This window comes from Silene latifolia, chromosome 7, assembly GCF_048544455.1.
Source record: "Silene latifolia isolate original U9 population chromosome 7, ASM4854445v1, whole genome shotgun sequence".
NCBI lineage: Eukaryota > Viridiplantae > Streptophyta > Magnoliopsida > Caryophyllales > Caryophyllaceae > Silene > Silene latifolia.
In genome coordinates this window covers 120,920,650-120,934,877 of record NC_133532.1, presented here as the reverse complement: position 1 = coordinate 120,934,877, position 14,228 = coordinate 120,920,650, and the positions used below count along the sequence as shown (strand labels likewise).

The 14,228-nt window shown below is 38.4% G+C and overlaps 2 protein-coding genes and 1 non-coding gene across 9 annotated transcripts; all 3 read right to left on the bottom strand.

The window, feature by feature from the left end:
* Nucleotides 1–273: 273 nt before the first annotated feature.
* LOC141592816 (pentatricopeptide repeat-containing protein At4g18975, chloroplastic-like) lies at nucleotides 274–2,975 on the bottom strand. 7 transcript variants are annotated; one of them, XM_074413651.1, is made up of 5 exons: nucleotides 2,816–2,975; nucleotides 2,011–2,155; nucleotides 1,836–1,920; nucleotides 1,361–1,587; nucleotides 274–896 (listed from the first exon to the last, which is right to left on the bottom strand). In XM_074413651.1, the coding sequence occupies exons 2-5, from the start codon at nucleotides 2,071–2,073 to the stop codon at nucleotides 708–710; spliced, it is 564 nt and encodes a 187-aa protein (XP_074269752.1). In that variant the 5' UTR covers nucleotides 2,074–2,155; nucleotides 2,816–2,975; the 3' UTR covers nucleotides 274–707. The 7 variants fall into 7 exon arrangements, with proteins under 7 accessions (XP_074269752.1, XP_074269753.1, XP_074269758.1 ...); XM_074413652.1 differs by having other exon boundaries at nucleotides 2,011–2,136; XM_074413657.1 differs by having other exon boundaries at nucleotides 2,011–2,109.
* A 319-nt stretch (nucleotides 2,976–3,294) lies between these two features.
* Nucleotides 3,295–5,088, bottom strand: LOC141591324 (replication protein A 70 kDa DNA-binding subunit E-like). Its single transcript, XM_074411647.1, has 6 exons — nucleotides 4,870–5,088; nucleotides 4,700–4,778; nucleotides 4,500–4,611; nucleotides 4,223–4,401; nucleotides 3,975–4,095; nucleotides 3,295–3,899 (listed from the first exon to the last, which is right to left on the bottom strand). Exons 1-6 carry the CDS (start codon nucleotides 4,937–4,939, stop codon nucleotides 3,573–3,575), a joined length of 888 nt encoding a protein of 295 aa, XP_074267748.1. The 5' UTR covers nucleotides 4,940–5,088; the 3' UTR covers nucleotides 3,295–3,572.
* A 3,088-nt stretch (nucleotides 5,089–8,176) lies between these two features.
* On the bottom strand, nucleotides 8,177–8,283 carry LOC141593790 (small nucleolar RNA R71). The gene has a single exon (XR_012521854.1). It is a non-coding gene; the product is annotated as a small nucleolar RNA R71 (small nucleolar RNA).
* Between the last annotated feature and the right edge of the window lie 5,945 nt (nucleotides 8,284–14,228).

Genomic DNA, 14,228 nt, shown 5'->3' with positions numbered 1-14,228 from the left:
GAATTTGCTTCAACTAATTGGGTTTTTATACTTGAATAAATTAAAGTTTAGTTTAGTCACCAGTCTTCATGTGACTTGTTGGTTGAGACACTAGTGCATCAACCTCAATTCTCAGGTTCAAGGCTTGGTATGCACATTAATGTGCAGGAGGAGATTATGATGATCATGATATGATAATGATAACAAAAATAATAAATGAGATATTTCCAAATACCTCGCTTTTGGCAATCGAGAGAATCCGAGTTCTATTTTTATACTGTTAAATGTCGAAAATTCCCAAAAAAAATTATTTATTTATTTGAGAGAGGGTTAAAGTTGATATAAATGAAAAACGTATACAAGGATAATACACATAATCAATATAAATACCCCTAATCGTATCTATCGAAGTGGTACTATGGTCTATGACCCATTTGCCAAAATGTCGGATCTAGCGTATACATTCCTTGTCAAAAAAAAAAAAAAAAAAAAACATCATACATGCAGCATCATCTTCCGGAACATTTATTTTCAGAAACCTTTGATCCATAGCTCAGATATATGAGGCTTGATAATCAAACCTTTACCATCTTCCGATATCCAACATCCAGTTAGTTCTGGATTTGATCCAGCATTGTATAGAACAATATTCCCGCGTTGCATTATATTTGAACGGTCAGAACTCACGAGCTTGAACGAATATCAGCATATATACATGGAGCATTTAGTCACAAGGTTGGATCTCTTCTCACTTTGACCCTTTCTCCTTTAAAGTGAATATACTTCCATTTACACCCGTATCTTTCAAGAACCAAACGTTTCTTGTCTGCTTGATTGAGTTTCTCAAAGGCTCGGGCTACTCTCCTCACTGTATCCTCATCAGGTCCAACACCTAATTCTTCCATGTCTGCAAAAACCTGATTTTTTCCAAGTGCAACTCGTTAGAAACTAGTAGGCACCTTAATTCCAGATTTACTGACCTCATTTTACTTTGGTAATCAACCAATGTCGACTTTGACCAGCATTTTCGCAAAATAGTAAAGATACAATGTAAAGTTTGTCAGGTTTGATTTAGTAAAACAACAATTTTCTAAATTATCATTTGAAAAACTTGTAGCTATCGTAAATTTTGAGAAATATCTGTCAAAATTGATATATTATAACCACCAACATCGAAAAGACAGAAAAAAGCTAAACTAAGGCTTCTCCAGTGCATTCAGTAAACTTCAAACCCAATTGCGAGAACTAGGCTATAAATGTAACTAGACATAGTTTAAATAGATACGATTTTCAAAAGACATACAGTATGTTGCATTTCGTTACAGATGTATTAAACTACAGAAATAGATAGATTTCGCTAAAGACATGAGTTTCTCATTACCTCTATAATTTTATCAGGCAGATCATGATGATGATATACAGATGTCATCCTAGAGAACAATTTCTTTGAGACAGAACGAGTATGGGTGTGCAGAATCATGTTCCACAGCGATGCAGCTTCATCAATTCGAACTAAATTCATCGCCTTTTGACCAGACCCTGCAGAATCTTTACTTTTCCACAAATGATGCTCTCTCATCCCCTGACTTCTTGACAGTATTAACAGATCTTCAAGAGAAAAAATCGTCTTATGTATTCAAGCAACATATTGACAGTATTAACAGATCTTCACATCTTCACTAGTGTAGAAAATGAAGGAATAGACGAAACGCGTGACGCAGAAAAGCTCACTTCTCAATTGCACGGAAAGAAGACAAAGACCGTCGAACAATTGGGTTGGAGCAACACTGATCATGGAAAGATGCAAAACTATTTCATAAGCACACGAGTAGCTAATATTTCAAAATGTATTAAACCTGTGATGGAGAGCAACAAAGGCCTTTGTAGATGCATCATCCTTCGTGATATCCGCAACCCTAATCCAACTTTGCTTATCTTCGCCTAATAAGTCGAAATGAAATGAACATAAGGCAAGCATTCAATAACAATGCAGAGCAAAACACTAAAAAGACAAAGTACTATGTGGATAACCTGATCTAAGGAAATGTTGCGAAAGCCAAGGAAAACCGGGTTTCTGCTACAATTAACAATCATCTTCTATTCTCTCATTGCCAACACAACTTCACAATTCTACAAATGTTTAAAAGGGATAAACTTCTGCACCAAGTGTTTGCTTCTGTAAGAATATTTCGTAGTGCGTAAAGAAACCATACTTCAATCATCTACCACAGCATAATATCCAATAGAAAGACACCAAATTTATGATTTAACATAATATAACAACACTGCCCAGGTAGAAACATCCTTAAGATTCATTGAAAAGACGCTTAGGCCCTATTCTTTCGGACTTAATCTTAGCTTCAGCTGAAATCAGCTACGGTTCAGCTTAGTTCATTCAGCTAGTTTCTGTCGAAAAGAACAAGGCCTTAGATAGGTGGAATATGGATTTAAAGAGCGTCGCCGATAAATACATAATGGATTACAGTCATTTTTAGCATTCCAAGTGTTCGACGAAATGCCTCAATGAAATACGAATGCTCAAAAGACAACACTACATCTAATTTCCTAAATTCACGAAGATATCAAACATTCAATGAACAAAATTCATAGAAAACTGAAAATACCCACTTCAAAATCCCAACTAGGGAGCTCACCCACATCGCAAAATTGGAAATTTGAAATATTAAGCATTGAACAATTGGCAACACCCAAATTCTTGTTTAAGACGGACATATCCGTCTCAATCTTAAAACGGGTCAAATAGGATAGATGAGACAATTCAGAATAGGTAAGGACTAAGGACTATAAAGGAATTAAGAAGAAATAAGGGAATTACCGGATAATAACGGACGGTAACGAATTCGCCTTTTAATGGTAACAAAACAGAGGTAATGGTGGGTGAGAGGTTAAATGTTGGAGTGCGTACGGGATAAAGTCAAGGACTCAAGGAGGAGAAATGAGGTATATTGAGGTAGTGGGTGATTTTTTTTATCCGTATGTATGTAATATGTATGGGTATAATATACGATTAAATCACCACAAATTGACACTTAGGCATTTGATTGTAGAGTGGCTTTTGCTTTAACTAGTTGTTCCTCCGCGCGCGATGCGCGCGGAGTTCCAATGACCATATCCGCCTTGATCTGTAATCTCTTTGCTCAAATCTTCATAGGAACAAACCGATAAGCGCACAGTTATAATAGAATCATTTTCGAAAACATTGAACTTAAATTTCCACACGAATAAACTGATAAGCCCAGAGTTATGGTAGTCACATACCAAAGTAGTACATAATTTAGATAAGTTATAGTAACATTGCAAAATAACATCATACCAGGATGTAATACGGGGGGCGGTTCAGTACATCGTTTAAGTCTAGTCTTAGTACGCAAAATATTAAGATTACAGGCCATTACTATTAGTCATTCTTTAAATGCATGTGCTGTTCTGATGCCGTTTCCCCTTCATTCATGGAAGAGGTGCAGAGGCAGCGACAGTGGCTGCTTTTTCCTTCTTGAGCAACTTGTTGTGAGTTTGTGGCTGGACTGAATCTGCAGTAGTAACCTCACTTAGCTCGTCTACTGGGGTAGTTGCTATTGCTGGTTCAATAATGCCAGTGAGGCAGTGACTGCTGATGTGATGGACGCATCAGTGACTTTGCTTTTTGGAGGAGGTGTCGAGGAATTGCGTGTCTGCACTTGGCTTCCTTTGGAGCTGCTAACAACTTGAGATTGTGAAGGGTCTGCTTGAGTAGCTGTTACACTTCCTGAAGCATTGTCATTTGTACCATCAATAACCACCTGCTTCACTACCCACTGGAGAATGTTGCTCATTGAGAGCGATGTGGATGGGCCAACTTGGACTTTGAAAGGTTTAAGGCGGAGCATTTCCTGCACGGCTGAAAAAGCTTGATCGTCATCCTGCAAAGTAGTACCATATATGTTAAGATGTAGGGCTAAGTGCATGAGTTTAACTGTTGATGTTGTTAGACTCACAGCGTGCTTCATGTGGAATATGTCTGCGGCTGACATCTTGAACAACTTCTCAGTGGTTGAACTAAATGCAGTCATTGGTAATGTTCCAGTCCCATCCGATATGTCGCAGTTGAACGTGATCCTTTAAGAGGTTGTGTTTATGCGTTAGCAATGTAATAACATAGTTGTGAGTAGTGGTGTTAACTGATTAGGAGGTTGTATATGTAGTGTCTTGTATTGCTAAATCAGAGAAATGTTTGGGGTCTTACTTTGGTTCCGTGGTACAATCGGCTTCAGAGCAATTTTCGCACGTGTATGCACTGCCTGGTGGAATGCTGGATCGCTTACTACAGTGTGAACAACCCATGTATGCATTAACTTTGTGGAGCTCAGCAGCTGGAATTGTCACTTCTAACCAGTGTTTCCCGTCTTGTAAAGTTGTTTTTGCCTGCAAAAGGCAGAGGGGTCAATTTTTTTCCCCCAATTGGTGCTTTCATACATTTGTCCTGGTAAATTTAACAAGTTAAATACTAAAAATCTGTGCACCTTCTTAGAACGGAGGGCTGCAATCTTAACATTTTTCTGTGCTGGAATTGGCATCTTTACATTAAAGACCCTTGATTGCAATTCTGTCAGCGCCATTTGATGGTTGGTCATCCTACACATTGTAACAGTTGTAATTTTGGGAATGCGAGTTGTTACGTTATCTTAGTGATTGAACTAAGAAGGTTAAGTCTGAATAATACCAGGATGCTAGCGCTTCGGCTTTAGCTCCAACAGGCGAATGAATTATAATGGTTGACATAGATGTTGACATTGAAAAGCCTGCACATGCAGGTGTGGAATATGGACGGTTTGTTAATTATAAGTCGTAGCAGATAATCTTTAGTGTGCAAGGATAGTAAGTGAATGCAACCTCTGTAGTTTGATACTCTGAGGGTCGTTAGTCCAACAGTCCTGAATTTACCAGGTACTGGAATAAGCATGCTGCAGTCGTCGTCCGCTAACTCATCCCATACAGAGATTGACAGTGGTTGCGGGGTGTTGTGATTACAAATTAATTAATTATTTGTAATATTAGAGGAACCATTGTAAGTTAGGACTGCATTATTACAGAAGTTATCATGGGGAGGCGTTGATCGTGTGAGTGTTACCTGTGGTCAGTGAGTACGATTTCACGTACTTTGGTCTCACGATCGTTGCCTGTTCTTACCACACGTGGATGGTTCTCCACAAAGAGCACAACACCTAGGACATCTATAATGTATGTGAGTCACATTCAAGTCAGTGCACAGTCTATTTTATTTTGATCAGAAAGCAGTTGATTGAAGCAATAATGAACATATTTAGATGCGAATCTTTACCAAACATCTCAGCATAGTCTGGTACTCTAGGTAGTTGGGAGATTGGGCAGTAATCTTGGTCATTAGGGTCGTCACCGCCGTCGTTATTGTCTGCCGGTAGCACAATGGTTCGGCGCCCAAAGGTCATTTGGTAATCCAGATCATTAGGGTGTGTTTTCCACTCTGGCTTAGAGGACTGATAGGAGCATTAGTTATTTCATAGACTCTGTTGCGTTTGATCGCATCTTCATATGTGCCTACTTGATCAGCGAAAAGAGCTCCACGCATCTTTGTGCCCTGCAAATATAATCAGTAATTATATGAGAAAAAAAAGGAAGTCATTGGTTAGATTAATGTTGTGTTATAAGTATGCAATGGACAGATAACAGTAGCAGTGATTATAAACTTTTAAAAAACAAGATGGAAATCTAAGTTGTTCAAGCTGAAACTTTATATAAAAAATGGTCTTGCCTTGTCATCCTCGAGCAACAAACTTTGGTATAGCACCTTTTCAGGGGATGTCTTTGGGCGTCGCTTCTCTAATACCCTCACCTTGACTTTGTAGTCTTTGCTCTTAGTGGTTATGATAAGTACATAATTTACATACTTTTACCCCTCATTTTAGCTCGGTTTCTATTGTTCGTCGTACTTTAATTAGTATATATTTGAGCTAATCTTGTGTTCTAGGTGTATTGTTGTGTTTGTTACGGTTTTGTAGGAATCTAAGCATTTAGAGGCTTTTTCCTACCATTTTATACACCAAGTTCACTAAGCTAAACAAGGCCTAACACTGGACTAGCATGGGAGTGTTTGGATGTGTGTTTGCATGAAGATTTGTTGGATTGAAGTGAGAATTGCAAATGTTGCCAACAATCAAAGTCAAGGCCCAATGATCAAGTCCAAGTCAAAGTGAAAAGCTTAGGATTCCAACATGCATGGGATACTTTTTGGAGGCTCTAAAGATGATAGAGAAGGCATTTACCCGAGTGCATTAAGGGTCATTAATCACGCACTTAGGATTCCTCAAGCAATTAAGTGAGGAATTAAGCGAAAATACCCGGAAACACACGACCCCGATCGGGGCCACCTAACCCCGATCGGGGCCGCATGCATCTAGCCCATTTACGTTTCTTTTCCTCTCCTATAAATAGGAGAGGTGTACCGGGGTTTTGGCATATCCAATCTTTACGTCCCATTTCCACTTTACAATAGCCTTAAGCTTTATATTTCTCTCATTAGTTTTCTCATTTTAGTTTACAAGTTGTTAAGCTTTCCTTAGTTTAATCATTCAACACTTTGTATTCAAGTTATTGTTCAAGCATTTCTTATTCAAGCATTTTGGTTATTATTCGTTCTTCCATACAAGTTCATCTCTTTAAGGTATTTCATTTTTTTAGTTTATGTTTCTATTTAGTTTCTATTTAGTTTATAATCAAGCACTCCATTTAAGATTACTTTAGTTTAATTTCTTTTATATGTTAAAACATTTAGTTCATATAAATCACTCAACCATGTTTGTCATTTCTCTTTATTTAGTTTGCAATTTACACCTTAACATGAGTAGCTAATTCTCTTAGTCTAAGGGCTAGGGGAGCCATGCAATAATCAAATATGTAACATGATAAAATAAGTTAATAATAATATTGTTCATATTGCTTCTATCACATGCTTGTGCCACAATGTTTAATCTTTGTTTAGGGCCTTATTCAATTGATTAAGTTTGTTTATTCGTTCTATAAGTCGAGAGGCACGGAATTGAATTAGACTAAGCATGTATAGTAGGACGACCTAGTCATGGACGAGAGTTTCTCTAGGACCCGGTCTATGGTTGATGCTAATATCGTAAGATGGGTATCTTTAAGCCTAAGTAATTGACAATGTTGTTAGTACCAAGTTTATCATGATAATATATTTACCCTTGCATGTGTGACCCGAATCCCTTAGACTCTCTTTTAATCATATAATTCACATCATAGTTTTATTAGTCAATCAAACAATCAAACCAAACCAAATCGTAATCGACCTTGATAAAAATCTACCCATATCAATTCACGAAGTAATTCCCGTTTCCTTGTGTTCGACCCCTATTGCTACATTAACTTGTTGTCTAGGGAATTTATCTTTGCATAGGTACGCGATAAGCCTATCAAATTTTGGCGCCGTTGCCGGGGAAACGGTTTTATTGCTTATTGAATTGTCGATTTCTATCTTGTTTTTTCTTTGTCTTGGGGAACACTTGTTCCTTGAGACCGTTACTTATCATTTTCCTAGAAATTGTTGTCTTATGCCCAGGTCCTCTCGTAGTGGAGAATTGCTTTCACCGGATTCCGAACCCGAGAAAACCTTTAGGAGAAGACGACGATTTTGGAAGGAAGTTAAAGAAGCCACTTCTCCCATCCAAGCTGAAAGTGCTAGAAAGTTTTACTTAGACGATCTAGAGGTTCTTGAAGATGAGGAAGTTTCTTGTTCATCATCTCCACCACCATCATCATCTACTACCAAAAAGATGGTGAAACTTTCCGATCACTCAAAGCCCACCGCGGCCATGCTTCCGGCCGGAATCACAACTACTCAAATCACCGCGCCAGACTTCGAGATCAAACCGGCTTTCATTAGCCTTGTGGAGAGAAAGCAATTTGGGGGAAGTCCTTTGGAGGATCCTAATTTGCATGTTCAAAATTTTTGTGACTATTGCTCCATGATCCAAGCAAACAAGGCGTCACCCAAGCCCAAATAAGGGAAATACTTTTCCCTTTCTCATTGAAGGACAAGGCTAAGCTTTGGATCAATAGCCTTGACCGCACCACCTTGGGAATCACCAATTGGGAGACATTGGCTCTTGCCTTTTATCAAAAGTTTTTTCCACCGGAGAAAACTCAAACTTTGAGGAGCCAAATCACCGGATTCCGTCAACAAGCTCTTGAGAGCTTATATGAGGCTTGGGAGAGGTACAAAGAGCTTCAAAGGCAATGCCCACATCATGGGCTAGATGAATGGTTTCTTGCAATAACATTCTACAATGGATGTTGTGCCGAGTCCCGGAGAATTCTTGATTCCGCCAACAATGGGCGGTTTGATCAAATTGACACCGATCTTGCTCATTCCACGATCGAATCTATGGCGATCCACGATGCCCAATATGTCAATTCCCGAGTTGTGCCATCCAAAGGTAAAGAAGAATCCTCTAACAACTCCGTTTTGCTAGCTCAAATTGCCTTGCTCCAACAACAAATAGCGGAAAGGGATGCTAGAGATTCCATTCAACAAGTCAATGCCATGTCCTCAACAAGCCAAATCATTGTTTGTGATGGTTGTGGAGGTGCGGGTCACTATGCCGCTCATTGCCGAGCCCCTATGGAAGAGGTAAATGCTTTTCAAGCTTTAAGACAAAGTTTATATCCACCGGGTACATTTTCCAACACTTATAACCCGAATACAAAATTCCACCCGAACTTGTCTTATAATAGCAACAATGTGCTTAACCCTCAACCCCCACCACAACAAAATGCCTATGTTCCTCAACAACAAAAGTATATCCCTCCACCGGGTTATCAAAATCAACAAAGGCCCCCACAAAACAATTACCAACAAAATCCACCACAAAATGGCCAACAAAACAATCAAGGAGGTGGTAAGCTAGAGGGCATGATAGTCCAAATGCAAAGGGAACTATTGGCTCAAATTCAAAAGAATGATCAAGCTCATAGTGCCGCGGTCAAGATGTTGGAACAACAAGTGGCTCAACTAGCCGCTTCTAGCTCTCAAAGGAAGAATAATCAACTACCTCCCCAAGGTGAGCAACCACATGAAACCGTTAATTCTATTTCCTTGAGAAGTGGTTCAAGCTATGATGGGCCGTCCATGACTTTGGATGATGAGGTGGTTGCCAAAAAGGCTAAGCTTGGGGGAAATGACAAAAAGAAGGCTAGTGAAGAGCCTATTGTTAAAGATCGTGTGCCATTTCCTCATCGATTGTTGATGCTAAAGAGGAAGAGCAAGCTTGATGCCAAAGATGTTGGGTCTTCTATGCCAAAAGAAAGTGATGAGGTGGTTATTGAAGAAATCTCTCCTAATGCTAAGGAGAGTGATACCGTTCCAACAAAGGTGAGTGTTCCCATTGAGAAAGAGATAGTGAAAGATGTGGAGGATGCTCCTCCCAAGGAAATTGTTCAAATACCATTTCCCCATCGTCTAGCAAAGCACAAGGAGGAAGGTAAGTTTGCTAAATTTTTGGAAGTTTGTAAGAATTTGCAAGTCACCATCCCGTTCATGGAATTGATTACCCAAGTCCCTTCTTATGCAAAGTTTATGAAGGAAATTCTCTCAAAGAAGCGATCCTTCAATGAGGTTGAGACCATTGCTTTCACCGAATAGTGTAGTGCACTCTTACAAAACGAGTCTCCCCCGAAACTTAAGGACCCCGGTAGCTATTCTATTCCTTGCACTATAGGCAAATATACCATTGATAAGGCCCTTTGCGACCTAGGTGCTAGTGTAAGTGTCATGCCTTACTCCCTTTGTGAAAAACTTAACATGGGTGCTTTAAAATGCACAAGTATTACATTGCAAATGGCGGACCGTTCTTTAAAGCGACCTTTAGGTGTCTTAGAAGATGTTCCCGTCAAAGTTGGTAAGTTTTTCATACCCGTTGACTTCCTCATACTTGATATGGTCGAGGACTCTCAAACCCCAATTATATTGGGTAGGCCATTTTTACGCACCTCGGGTGCGTTAATTGATGTGAAAAATGGGAGGTTGACGTTGGAAGTGGGTGATGACCGGGTTTCCTTTAGCAAAAACAACACCATTAGAAGCCCAATGTTACAAGAGTCTTGTTATTTATTTAGCACTGTGGACTCTTCCTATGCCTCTACTACGCTTGAATCCTTACTAATGGATCCGTTGGAGGACGATATGGGTGTTGTTTGCTTTGTAGGTGACGATGCTAAGGGCACTATTGCTAAGAGTGCCAAAAAGAAGAAAGGGAAGTCTTATTTGAAGAATTTCAAATGGTTGAAGAATGCAAAAGGAGCTATGAAATGGAGCTTGGTTGGTGGCAAGCTCAATGATGAAACTTGAATCAAATAGCTTCTTACGTCGTACGGGACGTTAAACCAGCGCTTCTTGGGAGGCAACCCAAGCTTTTTATTGCTTTTGTTTATTTTTGTTTTTAAATTTCTGCATTTTAATTGTTTTTCGTAGATTATTAATAAAATACTCGACTTAACGATGTTTCTTTTTGTGATTTTAGGTGAAAATGAAGAAAGGAGAAATTGGATTGCATTTGGCACGCTTCCCCATGTAACAACCCCGTTCGGGGACGTGGTTTTCGAAAAACGAGAAGGAGTTAAAACAAATGCGGAAAAGAGTCAAAATACGAAGAGGAGGTCAACCCCGATCGGGGTTGGGTGGCCCCGATCGGGGTTGGGTGGCCCCGATCGGGGTCGTGGTTCTGTGACTTCTTGGCCTTTGTTCTATGCGGGTAAAAAAAAAATAGATTTCTTTCTATCATTCAAGCATACCCGATGGTACTCATTTCCTCCTTTCTCTCTCGTTTCTTCATATTTCTTCACCAATCACATAGAAGCATCTACATTCCCCCGAATTCATGCTAGCTTGGGGGAGATTAGCAAGTCGAGTAAGTTTTTAATTGCTTTGCATTTTAGTTTAGATCTTGCATCCCATTAAACATAACCTCTAGTCCTTCCTGTTTTGTGCTTTGAGCCATTTTTATGGTTTGATTGGGTTTTGAATTGTTGGCACATTGAGGACAATGTGATGTTTAGCTTGGGGGGAGATATTGCATTTGCATATAGCATAGTTTGCATGTAGTGTAGAAAATTTGAAAATTTTTGAAAGAAATTTTTGCTTTGTGCTTGCTTGTAGCCTACTTTCCTCTTTGCTTATCCTAATAATGGCTTATTGCTAATGATTTATTCTTTAATGATGGGATATTAGCTACATGGGGATGTCTTGACATAGTAGGTGGGAGATGAAGAATGAACCGAATAGGCTTGATCTTGACTTGTGGCAAGCTACAAAATGGTAAGGTAGAGCCTCTTCTTGACCGATGCATCCATATCCGGTCTCTCTTAGGTGAGTGTAGGTCTCCTTATGATGTGTGTTTCATCAAAACGCACAAGTATGGTTCTCATGTCATCTCTTGGTAAGCATGCATTCACTTGTTATAGCATTTTGGAGCCATTCACATGAATATAATTGCCTTCTTGACCCCTTCACAAAATTTATTCCTAGCTACATTATAACTTGCCTACCTTGTTGAGCTAGTAGCTTGTTTGGTCTTGTTTGGGTGCTCATTTGGGATTTGTTTCAAAGTTTGAATATCATGTGAGCTTGGTCTTAATGCTTAAGAAAGGAAAAAGAAAAAAAGAAAATGAAAAAGATGATGAAAAAAGCAAAAATGATGAATTGAGAAAGATGGAAAAAAGTTGAAAAAAGAAATGAAAAAGCATGCAAAAGAAATGAGAAAAAAGAAGTATGAATTGGAAAGAAAAGAAAGAGAAGAAGAAGAAAAGATATGAGAAATTCTCATGCATTATTCACATATTTTGGAGAGTTTTCTTATGATTTGAATTGCAAAATTGGGTTAGAATTGGGATTGAGCATCCTTACACTTGGTTGTTGCTAGCTTGACATTAGCTCCACAATCCATAATTCATTTGTTCCCCCTTCTTACTCATTACATATTGCCTTCTTCCTACCCATTTGGCTTCTTTATCATGCTTGCGTTTGATTGTTTTGGCTTACTAGTTTTGACATGTTTATCATATTAGATTGCGGGCACATTATTATAGGTCGAGGATAGTCGAGTGTTTATTCACAAAATTGTCCTTTCACATATAAATAAGTTTGAGTGTCCCGTGAGAGTCCATAAGTCAAAAGATCATGCAAAGCTTAAAGGTTCATTCAAAGTTTTCCATGCTATGCCGTCATGTAAATCTCATCCATGTCTTGCTTTATTCCTTGCCCATGTTGTTTCGGGTTTTTAAATCATTATGCTTAGCTTGTTTGGATATTGCAATTGATGGGATATGGTTTCTTGCTTGAGGACAAGCAAGGGTTTAGCTTGGGGGAGTTTGATAAGTACATAATTTACATACTTTTACCCCTCATTTTAGCTCGGTTTCTATTGTTCGTCGTACTTTAATTAGTATATATTTGAGCTAATCTTGTGTTCTAGGTGTATTGTTGTGTTTGTTACGGTTTTGTAGGAATCTAAGCATTTAGAGGCTTTTTCCTACCATTTTATACACCAAGTTCACTAAGCTAAACAAGGCCTAACACTGGACTAGCATGGGAGTGTTTGGATGTGTGTTTGCATGAAGATTTGTTGGATTGAAGTGAGAATTGCAAATGTTGCCAACAATCAAAGTCAAGGCCCAATGATCAAGTCCAAGTCAAAGTGAAAAGCTTAGGATTCCAACATGCATGGGATACTTTTTGGAGGCTCTAAAGATGATAGAGAAGGCATTTACCCGGGTGCATTAAGGGTCATTAATCACGCACTTAGGATTCCTCAAGCAATTAAGTGAGGAATTAAGCGAAAATACCCGGAAACACACGACCCCGATCGGGGCCACCTAACCCCGATCGGGGCCGCATGCATCTAGCCCATTTACGTTTCTTTTCCTCTCCTATAAATAGGAGAGGTGTCCGGGTTTTGGCATATCCAATCTTTACGTCCCATTTCCACTTTACAATAGCCTTAAGCTTTATATTTCTCTCATTAGTTTTCTCATTTTAGTTTACAAGTTGTTAAGCTTTCCTTAGTTTAATCATTCAACACTTTGTATTCAAGTTATTGTTCAAGCATTTCTTATTCAAGCATTTTGGTTATTATTCGTTCTTCCATACAAGTTCATCTCTTTAAGGTATTTCATTTTTTTAGTTTATGTTTCTATTTAGTTTCTATTTAGTTTATAATCAAGCACTCCATTTAAGATTACTTTAGTTTAATTTCTTTTATATGTTAAAACATTTAGTTCATATAAATCACTCAACCATGTTTGTCATTTCTCTTTATTTAGTTTGCAATTTACACCTTAACATGAGTAGCTAATTCTCTTAGTCTAAGGGCTAGGGGAGCCATGCAATAATCAAATATGTAACATGATAAAATAAGTTAATAATAATATTGTTCATATTGCTTCTATCACATGCTTGTGCCACAATGTTTAATCTTTGTTTAGGGCCCTATTCAATTGATTAAGTTTGTTTATTCGTTCTATAAGTCGAGAGGCACGGAATTGAATTAGACTAAGCATGTATAGTAGGACGACCTAGTCATGGACGAGAGTTTCTCTAGGACCCGGTCTATGGTTGATGCTAATATCGTAAGATGGGTATCTTTAAGCCTAAGTAATTGACAATGTTGTTAGTACCAAGTTTATCATGATAATATATTTACCCTTGCATGTGTGACCCGAACCCCTTAGACTCTCTTTTAATCATATAATTCACATCATAGTTTTATTAGTCAATCAAACAATCAAACCAAACCAAATCGTAATCGACCTTGATAAAAATCTACCCATAGCAATTCACGAAGTAATTCCTGTTTCCTTGTGTTCGACCCCTATTGCTACATTAACTTGTTGTCTAGGGAATTTATCTTTGCATAGGTACGCGATAAGCCTATCAGGCTAACTCATCCAAGTAAGCCGTCTTAGGTTTCATTCTGCAAGGCCATTGATTTACAATTTTAAATTCTGATGATAGGCTAGATATATACAGTAAAGTGAACCAAAAAAAAAAACCAAATGGCGCACTTTGAGCTCATTTACAGCAACAAGACTATAAAGTGATAATTTTTTTGCATATGTTCAACATGATTTCTACAAATTTGTTGATTTTAAACAAATGTATACTAAATTCAGTACAAGCAGCCTGTTTCATTGTCAAATGTCAAAGC

Bases quoted from the DNA above. Each gene is read 5' to 3' on its own strand.
- LOC141591324 (XM_074411647.1), bottom strand. From the start codon at position 4,939: ATGCTTATTCCAGTACCTGGTAAATTCAGGACTGTTGGACTAACGACC. The intron at 4,402-4,499 runs GTGCACAGATTT...TGCCTTTTGCAG, and splicing joins CAGCCCTCCGTTCTAAGAAG to GCAAAAACAACTTTACAAGA. The intron at 4,096-4,222 runs GTAAGACCCCAA...AACCTCTTAAAG, and splicing joins GATTGTACCACGGAACCAAA to GATCACGTTCAACTGCGACA.
- LOC141592816 (XM_074413651.1), bottom strand. From the start codon at position 2,073: ATGATTGTTAATTGTAGCAGAAACCCGGTTTTCCTTGGCTTTCGCAAC. The intron at 1,588-1,835 runs GTTTAATACATT...TTTCTCTTGAAG, and splicing joins TTTGTTGCTCTCCATCACAG to ATCTGTTAATACTGTCAAGA. The intron at 897-1,360 runs GTAATGAGAAAC...GGAAAAAATCAG, and splicing joins TGCCTGATAAAATTATAGAG to GTTTTTGCAGACATGGAAGA.